General features: G+C 28.7%; 5 protein-coding genes across 5 annotated transcripts; all 5 read right to left on the reverse strand.

Moving 5' to 3' along the window:
- Window positions 1-223: 223 nt before the first annotated feature.
- On the reverse strand, window positions 224-1,846 carry CHR5 (MFS transporter; the record flags this gene model as incomplete). The annotated part of the gene is made up of 1 exon (XM_011273104.1): window positions 224-1,846. The coding sequence occupies one exon, from the start codon at window positions 1,844-1,846 to the stop codon at window positions 224-226; it is 1,623 nt and encodes a 540-aa protein (XP_011271406.1).
- A 787-nt stretch (window positions 1,847-2,633) lies between these two features.
- On the reverse strand, window positions 2,634-4,598 carry UPC2 (Upc2p; the record flags this gene model as incomplete). The annotated part of the gene is made up of 1 exon (XM_011273105.1): window positions 2,634-4,598. One exon carries the CDS (start codon window positions 4,596-4,598, stop codon window positions 2,634-2,636), a length of 1,965 nt encoding a protein of 654 aa, XP_011271407.1.
- Window positions 4,599-5,084: 486 nt separating this feature from the next.
- Window positions 5,085-6,853, reverse strand: TCP1 (chaperonin-containing T-complex alpha subunit TCP1; the record flags this gene model as incomplete). The annotated part of the gene is made up of 2 exons (XM_011273106.1): window positions 5,085-6,718; window positions 6,814-6,853. The coding sequence occupies 2 exons, from the start codon at window positions 6,851-6,853 to the stop codon at window positions 5,085-5,087; spliced, it is 1,674 nt and encodes a 557-aa protein (XP_011271408.1).
- Window positions 6,854-7,428: 575 nt separating this feature from the next.
- Window positions 7,429-8,037, reverse strand: BN7_6341 (Cell division control protein; the record flags this gene model as incomplete). The annotated part of the gene is made up of 2 exons (XM_011273107.1): window positions 7,429-7,962; window positions 8,026-8,037. 2 exons carry the CDS (start codon window positions 8,035-8,037, stop codon window positions 7,429-7,431), a joined length of 546 nt encoding a protein of 181 aa, XP_011271409.1.
- Window positions 8,038-9,079: 1,042 nt separating this feature from the next.
- BN7_6342 (uncharacterized protein) lies at window positions 9,080-15,598 on the reverse strand (the record flags this gene model as incomplete). Its single annotated transcript, XM_011273108.1, has 1 exon — window positions 9,080-15,598. One exon carries the CDS (start codon window positions 15,596-15,598, stop codon window positions 9,080-9,082), a length of 6,519 nt encoding a protein of 2,172 aa, XP_011271410.1.
- Window positions 15,599-15,872: the final 274 nt, after the last annotated feature.

The raw sequence follows: 15,872 nt of genomic DNA on the forward strand, positions 1-15,872 counted from the left end.
GGGAACACGTTCAAAAAGTGGATCGATACTGAAACCTTAAATTACTATCCCGGCAATAGTAGGAACTAATTGATTAATATGATGTGATTAAAATAATTAGATTATACGAGTGATCGTTATATCTACAAATATTAATGTCAAGATTAAGCTTCAATTATTTATGATCTTGGATCTATCATTAACTTTAAATTAGACGTATTAAATTCACACAAAATCTTCTCTATCAAACAGATTCTAATTCTTTATCAGATGTTTCAATATCCTTCGTTTCTTCTTCAGCCACACCAGCATATTTAGATCTAGCTCTTAATTTAGGACCATTAAGATAAAAAACCACAGGAATTGCAATCATAACAACAGTTATAAATCCAAGAATACTTGAACCCCAACCAACTGGAAATTTCTTATTAGGACCTAGATTTTTAAATAATGCACGTCCAAATAAAGGAAAAGCACCACCAAGTATTGATCTCATACATGCATTACCTGAAAATGCTGAAGCCATGTATCTCCAAAATGACATACCTAAATAATTAAATAAACATTGGAAAACAATATAAGCACCAATTGCGAAAACACCTGAACCAATCATTGGTATAAACCAATGGATCTCTGGTGATGATGTCCAACCAAATATAAATAACCCAACTGGCATTAAAATTGAACCTAAAATAGTCATTGGTAAAAAAACTTCTGGTTCAATAGTTTCATCTTTTTGAACTTTTCTTGTAAAAATTTTCAAAGTCCATGGTATATAAATGAGAACACCTATAATTGTACCAACAAATAAACTTAAAAATGATAATCCCATTAAGATTAATGTAAAACCTTTAATTTCAGCGAAAACAATTGGGAAAGCTTCAAACCATAAATACATAAGTGCATACATCAATGAAGTATATATATGGATTAATAAAACAACAGGTTCTGTTATGGTCATTTCAATTGGTCTCCATAATGTATCTTTGATTATAGCAATTGTGTTCTTTAATTTAGATAATTCTAATTCACCATTTGATGTAATATTTGAATTTCCTGTTTTTGATTTCAATCTTAAGGCCTTCTTGTATAATATTGTCTTTTCATATGATTCTGGGAATAAAAAAAACATTAATGATAAAGATATCCCATCAAATATACACAAGAACCAAAACCCCCATTTCCAATTATTTTTAACTGTTAAAATAGCACCAACTAAAGGACCAAACGATGGGCCTGATACCGCAGAAATTGACCAAATACCAATACCAATTGGACCATATGGGATTGTTAAAGCATCACAAATTGCAGCAGGACCAATACCAAGTGGAGCAGCTGCAAAAAAACCAGCAATAAATCTTAAGATAATAAATCCAGTAATGTTATTGACTAAAGCAGTAGGGATTTGTAAAATCATAAATATAAAAGTTGTAATGAAATAAACTGGTAATCTACCAATTTTAGGATGTTCACTTAATGGACCAAAAACTAAAGGACCAATACCATAACCTATAACGAGAAATGTTAAAGGTAAAGTTGCCACCGTTTTGGAGACATTTAATTCCTTTTCCACGATTTCAATACCTGGTGTATAAATTGCAGCTCCAATATAAACTGATAAACAAACTATTGCATTTAAAAGAACGAAATTGGTTTTTGATAGTAATGACCAATTTCTTGGATTTGCTAAATCATTGGAATCTTCCCAATCAACAATTATTTCTTCATTGGCGTTTGAAAATTTAGTGGGGATTTCATAATCATCATATTCATCATCATGTTTGAAAATTTTACCTTTGGAGATGTGATAAGATAATCTACCAAACACGGTATTTCTAAGGAATATTTCAAATTGATTATGTTCCATGATGGTTTATATTAAACGAGTGATATGGATGAAAAGCATCATGAATTTATTAGCTTCTGAAAACCTCATAAATGGTGGAAAGCTTCTTTTATATATCAATTTCCTCAACTAGTAGCATTATAACTAATTAACTGTATGACTGTATAACGAATATACACATTGATGGTTATTAAACGAAGCATTATACTGTGATATTATGGAGTTCCGCATTATCATTTATAATCAATTAACCAAGCAATATTATATTATATGTGTCTTGTCATAAATGATTCGTAATCAATCAAAATTTCAATGGTGCATATGGGCCTCAATCAACTGATATTAGGGCCTCAATCAAAAATTTTGTCAGTGTGAAAAGTGAAAATCATTCTATTGGTAATGATATCTATGATCTGTTGCAACACAATATGAACCATGGCTGTTAGCTTTGGACATCAATATAGTCTTATCAATTGGTATTCAAATTAGAATTGCAAAGAATTCCTGTTTGTTGTGTTCATTAATATTAACCTTAAAGGACCCTATAAAAAGTAATATTGACATTGGTCGCGCAACACAAACTCTCAGCTTATATAATCAAAATAATATAGAGCTAATTTTACGGACGATATTTTAAATGTTTTATGGTATATTACAAAATGTATTAAATTATATAAATATGTATATGTTAAAATTAAATTAAAAGATACGTGTACTCGTTATTGACGTTATTAAGAATTGAAAAAAACTTATTGTTAAAAGCAGTGATTGAACAGAACATTAGCAAAATATTGTTTTATATGTTGTTTCATGGATTCATAAAATGATCATTTATATCAATATTTAATCCAGGTGCTAAATTAGTTGTAGTCATTGAAGGTAATCCACCTCCAAGGAAATCCAACATCATATGCATACCACCACCTCCACTATAATCATCAACATCAACTGGTAAAACTTTTGAAACACCTTCCAAGAACCAAACTTTATCCTTCATATCTGTTGTAAAACCTCTTAATAAAGAATAATAACTTCTCATAATTCTCATTGCTGATAAATCTCCTGACATTAATAAAGCTAAGAAAGTTTTATCCAATAATGCAGGGAATGCAAAAATTCTAAGGATAAAATCTGATTTAAATTTTTCCTTATGTAATTTATCTAAATATGCTAAAGTTATTAAATATGGTGAGTCATATTCAACAGGATATAAATCTGCAATTGAATCATCAAAACAAACTAATTCTGATATTGATCCATTTTTTTCATTTATAATATCACCTAAATCACTTAAATCAACTGAAATAAATTTATGAAATCTTGATGTAACAGGTAATGGCCAAACTGCAGTTAATATAGTAGCAGCACCTTTAACATGGAAAATCCATGCAGAAGCAGGTAATGAAGTTGGTGATAATGAAGTTGGTAATGAAGCATTTGCTAAAGAATCCATAATTAAAATTAATGCAGATGCAACTAAAGCATCTGTATTATCTGAAGAAATTTCCAGTACAGCTTCTCTTAATAATCTTAAAGCTTCACCACGATGACTTGTTACACAATTTTCTAATCCATTCATTGTTCTTGATAAATGAGTTGCAGAAAATGCCAAGATTGAATGCATTAAAAATGGATAATTAAATGCTAATTGTGGTATATCTTCACTCCAAATTTTTTCTTCTGATATTCCAGCTGTAGTAATTGTTGGTGCAACAACTGTTGTATAATGATACATTAATCTTAAATCTAACATATTTAAAGCAGTTGGTGATGTAAAAGTTCCTAAAGCTGATGGAATTTGACTTTGTATAGCAGGACCATTTAAAGGTTGATGAGTTGATAATGGTGAAGTTACAGAACCTGGTGACATACTTGGTTGAGGTGAAATTGTTGGATTATTACTCATTGAATGTAAATTTATTGATAAATTATTTCTTGATAATGGAGTATGATCTGTCAACATTTGATTTCTTACATTAAGGGAAGCTTGATCCATTGTTGGTGATTTTACTGTGAAAGTTGGGAATGTAATTTCTGGATGTTGTTGAAGTAATTTATGTAAATGACTTGGTATTTGTTGTTGAAGATGTTGTGGAAGTTGCTGTAAAAGTTGTGGTAGTTGTTGTTCTTGTTGGTTATGATGTACTGAATGTTGATTGGAACTATTATGTTGATGATGATGATTTTCATCATTTGAATCATTATGATTATTAAGTTGATGTTGATGAGCTTGTTGGAAATGTTGTTCATAATCTTCAATTGTATAAGTTTCAGATTCTTTTTTCAAATGATTTATATATGAATCATTTGATAAATCAGCTCTATTAACTATTGGACTTTTAAAATTTTCAGGTGAAGTTGAAATATTTTGATCTTTTGTTAAAGAAGAATTATCGATATTTGGTGAAGATGATTTTTTCAAATTTGAAACAGATTTAGCCTTTGTTTTCCTCACTGGTATACTATAATTACAATCAATACCCATATTTTGACATTTAATACAAATTGGTTTATTTTCATCACATTTAACTCTTCTTTTTTTACATGTATCACAACCATTTTTAGATTTATTATGAAATTTTCTTTTACCAGTACCTGTCTTAGTACCATTAGCACTACCAGTAGTGGAACCATTTGCACTAGCATGAGATCCACTTGAACTTGTTCTTTTATGAGAAGAATCTTTTAAAGTTGAATCACCTGATGAAGGTGTTGTAATAGCATTATCTTGAGCTAAACCAGCCAAGTTATCATTTGATGATTTTGAAGACATTTTGATAATCTTTTGATGTTCACTTTATATCATGTATAGTTCTCTTGATCTTGTATCTCCAGGGTCTCCTATTATATCAATTGAGTCAAGTTGAATCGACCGTCGCAGCGAATAGTTGAATATCACAGCGTCCCAGGATCAGTGAAAGCACAAGTTTGATTGATTCTCCTAATGAATTACCAATTGAAGCAGTTGAAGTAAACGAATTTAACGAGCGCTTATAAATTTAGTTCAGACGTATGGACTTTCTTAACTATGACACCGTCGTTTAAAATTCAAACTTCTCCTAAACGAAAAAAACAATCTGAAAAAAAAACAAAAAAAAATCAGCGAAACGCGAAAAATTTATTGATTTTAAAAAAACATAAAAACGGTCGTTACGTGACACAGGAAAACATGTGATATTTTAAAAGAATATAGGAGAACGTACAAATTATTTGAACAGTTTTAAAACTTGACGTGTATTATGAGACAAGTATGGGGAGGTTAATGACCATGAGGATCTTCTTTAACTGGTTCTGGATCAACAGTGATCATGGTATCAATTCTTAAAATAGAAATACATGCTTCTAAAGCAGATTTTAATGATTTAATTTTACTAATTGTTGGTTCTAAAACTCCATTAATTGATTCATCAACAATTTTACCTTTAATTAAATCTAATCCATAATTTTTATAATTTTTTCTTTTTAAATCTGTTGGTAATGCAGATTGACTTGCACTATGATATGATCTTAATTTAGCAATTAATTCTGATGAATCTTTTGCTGCATTTGATGCTAAAGTCTTTGGAATAACTAATAATGCATTAGCAAATTCTGCAATTGCCAATTGTTCACGTGATCCAACTGTTGTAGCAAAATTTTCTAAATAAATATTTAATGCAGTTTCTACTGCACCACCACCTGGAACTATATTACCACTTTCTAAAGTTCTTTTAACAACTGATAAAGAATCATGTAATGATCTTTCCATTTCATCTAATGTATAATCATTTGGTCCTCTTAATACAATTGATGAAGAACTATGAGCTTTTGTACCTTTAACTAAAATACATTCATCATCAGAAATTCTTTCTTGTACAACTTCATCTGCATAACCTAAATAACTTGTTTCAAAAGTTTCTTCACCTTCTAAATTAGATAATGAACTAACAAATGTTGCTCCGGTAGCTCTTGCAATTCTTCTTAAATCCTCTTTTTTACAACGTCTAACAGCCATTACACCAGCTTCAACAAATTCTTTTAAACATAAATCATCAATTCCTTTTGTAGTTAAAACAACATTAGCACCTGAATTTATTATTTTTTGAATCCTTTCTAAAACAATACCATATTCTCTTTTACGAATTTCTTCTAATTGATCTGGATCATCTATATTTATTTGAACACCCATTGCCATTCTTGCTTTTTGTAAATTTATATCTAAAACTGCAATTTTTGCATTTGAAATTTTTTTAATCATTGCTTGAGAAGCAACAGTACAATTTAATGCATAACCTTTAACCAAGATAGATTCAGTTGAGGATTTACCATGAGCTTTTAAAATATTAACTGCTTTAACTGGATATTTTGTTTCACCTTTACCATTTGTTGTTTTAACAGCTAACATTGCATCAACAACTAATTGAGAAAAAAATTGTGAATCAGCACCAATAATTTTTGATGACATTGATGTTTTAGCAATATTTATAATACTTTCTTTACCTAAACTTTCAACTGGAGTAGATAAAACTTCATTAATATATCTTGTTGCTTCTCTTAATGCAACTCTATAACCTGTAATAATTGTAGTTGGATGAATTTTATTTTTAACTAATTCATTAGCTCTTTTCAATAATTCAGAAGCAACAATAACAACTGATGTAGTACCATCACCAACTTCTTTATCTTGTTGTTGAGCTAATTCAACCAAAATTTTACCAGCTGGATGTTGAACATCTAATAAACTTAAAATGGTGGCACCATCATTTGTAACAACAACATCACCAATATCATCAACAAGCATTTTATCTAAACCAACTGGACCTAATGAAGATTTGACAACATTAGCCACGGCAGAAGCAGCTAAAACATTTTGATTACGAATATCTTCACCACTAACTTTTTCACCACCAAGAACTATATATTATGTTAGATCTATGATTCTTTTATATTATAATCTCTTTTGAAAACTTTTTCATGTTATCAAAACAAAACCTTCCAATTATACTTACACAATGTCTCTGAACGAGCATTACCAAAGACTTGAGCCATTCTTGAAAGTTTGAATCAATGGATCTTGTTATCAAAATTCAATTGTGATGATTAAATCAACTTCAAAATTTAAATCACATACAAAATTCTTTTTCGTCCATTCGAAAATAAAGAAAATACGCGAAAAAGAATTTAAAAATTCATGGGCGAAGAAAGAACTGGGGGAAGACGTAGGCAGAGCTGGGAAGAGCTAGGCAGAGGGGGGTTTTTTCTAGGCAGAATACTATTTGTTAGGACTGGTAATTACACAGAGAAATGTCCATGTTTATACTGAGAGCATTCCCATATTTACACAAAGCATTCTTTAAACTTTAGGCAGAGATTACTTAAATACTACAATATTTCAAAAATCATTATTGTACATTTGTTTAAAAAAGAATTGATTGTTTAAATAAAATTGGAAATGAAAATATATTGTAAAATTAGAAGTCTCTCTCTCTCTCTCTCTTTCTTTCTATCACTGAGTTTCTTGTGATTATTCCCTTTTGACGTTTTTATTAATTATCTAAATTAAAATTAAATTCAAAAAGTTTTATAGTGGGTTTCATTTGATTATTCATAAATTGGTATTATATCTATAAAATAACACATTTCTTCTTTCTTTTTGGTGCAACAGATTCAGGTTCTAAAGCTGCAACTATAGCTTCATCGAAAACATTTTTTAAACCTCTTTGAGTTAAAGCTGAACATTCAACATATTTTACTGCACCTAATTGTTTAGCTAATTTTTCACCTTCTTCAGGTTTAATTGGTGAAGCACCTTGTCTTCTTAATCTTTCAATAATGATTTGATCTTCTCTTAAATCTACTTGAGTACCAACTATAATTGCTGGAACTCCTGGAGCATGATGATGAATTTCTGGGAACCATTTTTCTTTAACATTTTCAAATGATGCTGGTGAAGTTATTGAAAAACAAACCAAAAAAACATCTGTTGAAGGATAACTTAATGGACGTAAACGATCATAATCTTCTTGTCCTGCTGTATCAAATAACCCAAATGTATAAGGTTCATCACCAATCATTACTGTTACTGCATAATTATCGAAAACTGTTGGAACATAATCAGCTGGGAATTTATTTGTAGTATAAGATATTAATAGACATGTCTGTTAAAGTTGTTAGTTATATTCATATTGTTGATACATAATGCTTGATGATACTCACTTTACCAACGGCACCATCACCAACAACAACACATTTGATTGTTTGCATCTTTTTATTTATATATATTTATTTATGTCTTATCAAAGGGGGGTTTGGTTTGTGATTATTCTTATTTATAAGAAATTTGTAATTCTATTCTTTATTGTGTAAATGCTTTCTGTAGTAATTAATTTATAACTTGATATAACTTTATTATTAAAAGAATGAATATGATTTTTTAATTCAAAATACCGTATTTAGTTATCTCTTTGGTCTAGTATATTCTCAAAAGTTTATATTGATTAATTTGAATCAAGAAAAACTTATAAATGAATTTGATAATTTTAAGGATCAATAATCAAATTATAACACAAAAGCTTTTGAAATTTTTAAATAAATGAATATATTTTAAATAAAATTGTTTCAATTCTTTACAAATGATGACTATTTTAGGAATTTTTTTAATTGTCTGGTATTTTTTTTGATCTCTCGATAAAGTAAATTTTGACAATTTTCAATTTATGAAACAAAAAATTCTGAGAAAAAAATAACGCTAAGGATTCGCGAATTTGTGTAAAAGTAAAATTAATCTAGACTTGCAAACTTACGAGCCTAGCTGCTGGGCTGGGTAGTAAGAGTACTTGGGTGGAGTCCAGGGGGAATCCAGGGGAGAACTTAGACAGAGACTGACTTACCTGTGCCTAATCCATGCTCAGCTCCTATCTGGGATCTGTCCTGAACAGGGATGCCATGGATCATCCAATCATATCATTTTAGTCTTCTAGAATCTACTCCTTTTAGTTTTCGACATTTCCCTTTGTACTATTTAATTCTTGTAAACTGACGCGAAATTTATTAGATCTTGAAAATTTGAAACCCTTTAGATATTCCAAATCCGGTAATTGAATGTGAACATTTCAAACATTTTCTTACATTCTTCATATCTACATAAAATTGTATTATCTCATTAATAATTATGTGATTACTATCTTTATACCATACGATAAGTCCTTTTTTTGGTTAAAATCACGTATACTTAAACTTTTTATTCTCTATATTCTTAATTCTTCTCTTTATTAATCACTGACCAGCAGCTGTACGTAAAACTTTTGCAAGTTTTTCTGGTAATATTGGTTTTGATATAAAATCTGACATTCCACATGAAATACAACGATCTCTATCTTCCATCTCAACATTTGCAGTTAATGCAACAATCTTTGGTAAAAATTTAGTACCTCCATATAATGATTCTAAATCTTTTGAAGTTTCAATCCCATCTTTTAATGGCATTTGAATATCCATTAATATTAAATCATAATTTTTACTTGTTGAATCAATCTTGTTAGAACATTTCTCCAATGCATCAACTCCATGAATCGCTGAATCTGCTTTATATCCTAATCTTTTCAAATGTTGTAATGCAACTTTGGTATTAATCATATTATCTTCAACTAATAAAATTTCTAATGGAATTTCTTGACTTAATAAAACTTTTTCACTACTTGATAATGTATTTAATTTAGGTTTTTCAGGTGAATTTATAACTTTAGGTATTTTGAAATTATTTAAAATTGATTTTAATTTAGCTCTTTGGAATGGTAATAATAATATTGGCAATTCTCTTTCATGTAAATCTTCAGGAACTAATACTCCATATGGACTTAACAAAACAACATGATGATCATCTGATGTATTAAACATTGATTTATCTTTGACTTTATCATGATAATTAATATTAATGAAAACAACATCATTCTTTTGAGCAAATTCAGAATCAACTTCACCTAATAAACTAACATCAAGATTTGTTAAATGTTCTAATTCTAATTTTAATGATTCACGTCCATAATTACTATCATCAAATACAACAGCTTTACCATTTAATTCAATTTTTTCAGCTTGTTTTTTATCTAAAACTTCTGATGTAATTGTTAAGAAAAAAGTTGTACCTTTACCTTCATTACTTTCAAATGTTAAATTACCACCCATTAATTCAACTAATTTTTTGGAGATAGCAAGACCTAATCCTGAACCACCATAAACTCTTCTTGATGATCCATCAACTTGACTAAATGCACCAAATACTTTATTATATGAATTCTTTGGAATACCAATACCTGTATCTTTTATACTTATAGTAAATTCATAAATATTATCTTGTGAAATTTTTTTAGCAGTACTTTTAACAATAATTGAACCATTTTGTGTAAATTTAACTGAATTACCTAATAAATTTATTATAATTTGTCTAAATCTTGTTAAATCACCTTTGACAACATCTGCTTCTTGAGTTTCATTAAAAAATGCCAATTCTAAATTCTTATTAACAGCTTGTTCTGCAATTAAATGCATTGCACTTTCAATACATTCATTTAATGAAAATGATGAATTTTCTAAATATAATGAACCGTGTTCAATTTTAGAAAATGTTAAAATAGCATCAATAATATTTAATGTAACTTTTGCAGACGATTGAATAGTTTCAACATATTCATGTTGAATTGCATCTAATTTAGTATCAAGTAAAAAACCTGCACAAGCAAATAATGAATTGAAAGGTGTTCTAATTTCATGTGACATATTTGCAAGAAATGTAGCTTTTTCAGCTGTTGCATCTTCAGCAGCTTTTTTAGCCATCATTGTTCTTGAATATAAACGTGCTTTATCTAAGGCAAAAGCAGCTTGTGTACATAGCAGTGAAAGTAAACTTAATTTTTTCTCTGTGAAAACATTTGAATCTTTTTGTGATTCAAAATATAAAGCACCTAAAGTTTCAATTTCATTTTTAATTGGAACACATAACATTGATTTTGGTTGATGTTGGAAAAAATATGAATCTGATCTATATATTTTTTCAAAATTATAATAATTATCAAAATTACTCAGTGCTCTACCATTGCGAATAACTTCACGAATTAATCCGTCTGGGAATAATAAATTAGAATCTTGTGATTGTAAAACATTAACATATTGTGGACTACCAACAGCCTTATATTCTAGTTCACCCATTTCATTAGTTAATGCCATCACTGCATATTCAGCAGAAGAAATTTGTATAGTATGTTTTATTAAATTTTCAATAATTGAATCAAATTTAATACTTTCAGAAATTGCTAATGAAGCTTTTATAACACCAACAATATTTGAACTTTCAACATCAGTATCAAAAATTTCATCAATTTGATCACTATCTTTTTGCAAAACTGTTGATAATAATAAATTTAACGATTGAATATTACCTTCACTTTTCTTCCTTTCTCTACCACCTAATTCTTCAAAATCAACTTTATCAAAAACATCAGGATATTGTTTTTTCAAAAGATAAATTTTCTTCAAGTGTCCAGAAATTTGAAAACATTTTGCAGATTCTTTTAAATGTTTTGAAGCTCTTTTTTTATTGGGTGATACACCATATAACCACGAGCCACATCTTTCATGAATATTACCCAAATCATAAGCTAATCCAATTGATTCGGCTTTTTCAATTGCATCAGAGTAAGCATCTAAAACTTCTAAATCTGAACCACCATCTAATTTCAATAATTCGGCTTCAAATAAATGTAATTTAGATTCGAATAATTTGGGTGAATTTGATCTGCAAAATTGTAGAAAGTTCAAATAATCAGTGATGATTTCTCTTTTAATCTCATCTGATACGTGTGGATCATCAATTGATAAAAACGCCCTTGTTGACATTGTCAGAATTGAAAATATAGTAACTGGATAATCTTTTTGAAATTTATCAAACAGTTCATCTGTAGCTTTAACTCTTCTTTCACTTTTCTCATTAATTAATTCAATGTGTAGTTCTAAAGCTTGATAAAAACATTTGAAATGTAAAGTTTGATCTTCAAGTTTGAAATCAGGATCTTTTTGTAAATCATATCTATCATCATAAGGTAAATTTAACAAGGCTCTGAAAAATCTTGCAGAATGTTTGAACCAATATAAATTTGTACTATTTTCCATTTCAGATCTATTAACAGATCTCATTAAATGATTATAAACAGTTTGAACATTTTCACCATTGAATAACTTCATGATTGGCTTAATTGCAACTGTCATAACAAAACCAGTAGCAAATCTACTTGAATAATGTCTATATGACATAATTGTCATATCATGAAATCTTAATAGTTTTTCAATAGGCTCAAGAAATGTACCAATTGTAAAACAATAAACATAATAAACTTGATTTGCAAAATCAAAAGATTCGGCTTTTTCATTCAACAATTTAATACCTAAATTTGCATATTCTTGTGCTCTACTTCTTGAAAATTTAATCTCTGAAAGTGCAATAGCTAAAAATGCTAATGCAATAAAACCTGATCTACCATTTTCCACTGCATGGGCAACCATTGTATAACCAAGTGAAGAAATTAAATCAATTTTACCAGTAGGGACAATAGCCATTATAACTTCAGCCATGATTTCTTGAATTAATGTAACTTTCCTACTTTTGGCTTTTGGTAAATCAGCTAAAGTTTTTATTGCAGCAATTGATGTTGGGAATGAACTTTTCAAAACTTCAATGTTTTTAATATTCCAATCACTATCAATTTCAATATCAATATTTTTTCTCTTTAAACAATCAATACCAACTTCAACACATTCATGAATTCTTCCTAAAGTTTCTAGACAACGCATTGTATATAAAACAATGGTAGGATCCTGTTGGAAACTTTGTGAATGTCTTTGAATGAAATCTAAACATCCTTCATAGTTTTTAACCATTACTGAACATTTAACAATCTCCACGTGTAATGTATAAAGTGCCTTTTTATCTGATGTATTCTCAAGTAAATTTTTAGAAACATTCAAGAATTTTAAAGCAGGAATAAAATCAAAAAGTTTATAACAAAAAGTCTGAGCAGCTTTCAAGACACCAATATAAATATTAGATTCTTCTTTTGTCATAGCTGCTGAACTTGATTTAGAAAAATGATTAGCAATTTCTAAACATCCATTCATATCTCTTTCAATGAAATCATTATCTCTAGAATAAAAAAGACGTAACCCACAATTTTTATGATATTGAATAGCTTCATCTTCTGTTAAAATTTCAAGTTGTAAAAAAGTGTGGAAAGAATCATGGACTGGTGAAAATAATGCTAACTTAGATAAATCCTTGATATCACCTTCTTCTATATTAAATGGTAATGTATCAGATTCTAAATGGAATGGAAATTTATAAAAAATATTTATAGGATAAATCAAATTATATTCAATAGCTTTTGAAATGAATTTAGCCACTGTAGTTAATTTTGTTTCAGAAACAACAGATAAATCATGTAATGAAAAACTTGTTTTATCAAAAATACAAGAAATGTATTTCAATAATTCTAAATCATCCTTATCAAAATATTTATCTAATCTTGATCTATAAAGTTCTGTATTTGTATAAGGAACTCTTTTTAGTTTTTCAAAATCAACGTTCCAAGTTGGTAAAGTATTTGAAGTTGGGTCATAATTAATTCCATCATCAAGGCGTAATTGTTGAATCATTAAAAGTGTAGTTAATGCATTTCCTTGAGATTTATCATAAAGAAATTCAGCGACGCATTCCACTTGAATGTTAACACTTTTGGAATTTCGATCACTTTCTTCTTGTAAATTCAGTTGTTTGGGAACCATAAAATCTTTAGTATATCTAATAAATGGTTCTAATGGTAAATTTGGCATTTGAATTTCATCAACTTCAAAATCAATATTTCTTTTGAATTTTTTCAAATTTATCCCCAGTGAAGTATCAAAAGTTGCTAATATAACTAATCTTGAATCTAAATTATCTTTAGTTATTAATGAATTAACTTCTCTCAACATATCTAAATCTGATACTGCAAACCATTGGAAATCATCGAAAAATAAAGTGATTGGGAAACTTTTACCTAAAGCTGCAAATAATGATTTGATTAAATATTTAAATCTTAATTCTGGTTTTTGAGGTAATAAATCTTTACCACCTGCATTTATATTTGTAATATGTTTTGCATAATTTGGACCTAATAAATCATTTAATTCTGGGATAAATTCAAATAAAGGTGATAAACTTGATGCAACAACATCTAAAATTGCCTCTCTACATCTTACGATGTCAGCATCTGCACTTGCTAAAACTTGATGAATAACACTTTTCAAAATTGATAAATAACAACCAAATCCATTGATTCTTGGTGAACATTTCCAATGAACAAAATAATGGTTATTTGATGCAACAAAAGTTTGAACTTCATTAACTAATTTAGTTTTCCCAGTTCCTGTATCACCAGTCATTAATAACAGACGAATACCATTTTCCATATTATTATAATATTGTTTAATTTTCTCCAAACTTGAATCTCTACCATATAAACCTCTTGGTAATTTAAAAGGTAAATGTCTTTGTTTCATTAATTCTTGATCAAATTCCTTTCCAGTGAGAACATATTGTAAATCATCAGCTAAATAATCACAACTTTGATATCTATCAGATGCATTTTTAGATAAAAGAATCATAATAACATCACTTAAGAATTTATCCACACCGGCAACTTCAGGTGCTTCAGGGAAATCTCTAATATGTTTATTAATTAATTCTCTTCCATCTGATGCAATGAATGGTAAAAACCCAATCAATAATTGATATAAAATAATACCTATACTATAAAAATCAGCTCTATAATCTGCTAATCTATTAATTTCACCACTAACTTCAGGTGCCATATAAGGTAGCCAATCAATCAAATATCTCTTATTTAAAGTTCTATAACCTCTTGTACAATCTTCAGTTGCATAAGGGAAACAAAAATCCCAACCAGTTATATAAACTTCACCCATATCATTAACAAGAATATTTGAAGCTGTAAGACCATTATGAGTGAAACCAGATTGATGAATTTTTTTCAAAACTTCTAAAGTTTTTAGAATTGTATTCAAAATTCTATTTTGATCATTATCACCATTAACAACAAATATTTCTTTTAATGATTTTAAATTCAAAATATCTTCATAAACCATCACATAACCTTCATTATCTTTTAATGTAATGAAATCATATGGATATAAGATTCCTTCTATATCATTGGGTAGTGTTTTAGGTATCTTTTCCTTTGGATTTGTTGTTTGTTGATCATTACTAACGTTTAAACCGGATAATGAATACCATTCATTGAAAAATCTTGAAATCGAACCCGCGGAGACATATGAAGTATATTTAACCAAGACACTTCTTTTAGTTTTTTTATTAAAACCTCTATATAAATCACTTGAAATGTTTGATAAAAGGGTATAATCAGGGATAACTTCACGTGAAGCATCAGCTAAAACTGAATTTTGATTACTAAAGTTGAAAACTTCAAATAAATCTTTTGTTATATGTGAATTTTTTTTTGTGGCTGACCCTAATAAATAATCATAAAAATTTTGATCTGATGGAGTACCTTCTGAAGTATTACTTGAATCTGTTGATAAATGAGTTACAGGTGATAATAAATCATTGAATATTAATTCTGAACGATTTTCTCCAGATGCATTTGGTGAGATCAATTTGGGACTTGGTCTGTGTAATGAATTCATTGGTTCATCCATACTGGAATTTTGTGAGTTGTTGTGTTCAATCATTGTGAATATTGGTATTTGATACTTGATGACTGATGCTTGAACTTGATCTTTTAGTTTCTTTCTTCTCTAAGCTCTTAACGCGCTGAGGTATTTGAATTGTAATGGCTTGATGTCTTTAACACAGCGGTAAAGGTAAAAATTGAAAGAATGTAGTGTAATTTAGTATATGATTGATAAAACTGTTGACAATGACGATATAGTTGTTGATTATATGACTAGGGTTGACCGTCCCCTGTTATATTAGGTTGATTGTATTGTATGATATTTGATGAAT

Source organism: Wickerhamomyces ciferrii, contig 00266, assembly GCF_000313485.1.
Source record: "Wickerhamomyces ciferrii WGS project CAIF00000000 data, strain NRRL Y-1031 F-60-10, contig 00266, whole genome shotgun sequence".
Taxonomy (NCBI): domain Eukaryota; kingdom Fungi; phylum Ascomycota; class Saccharomycetes; order Phaffomycetales; family Wickerhamomycetaceae; genus Hansenula; species Hansenula ciferrii.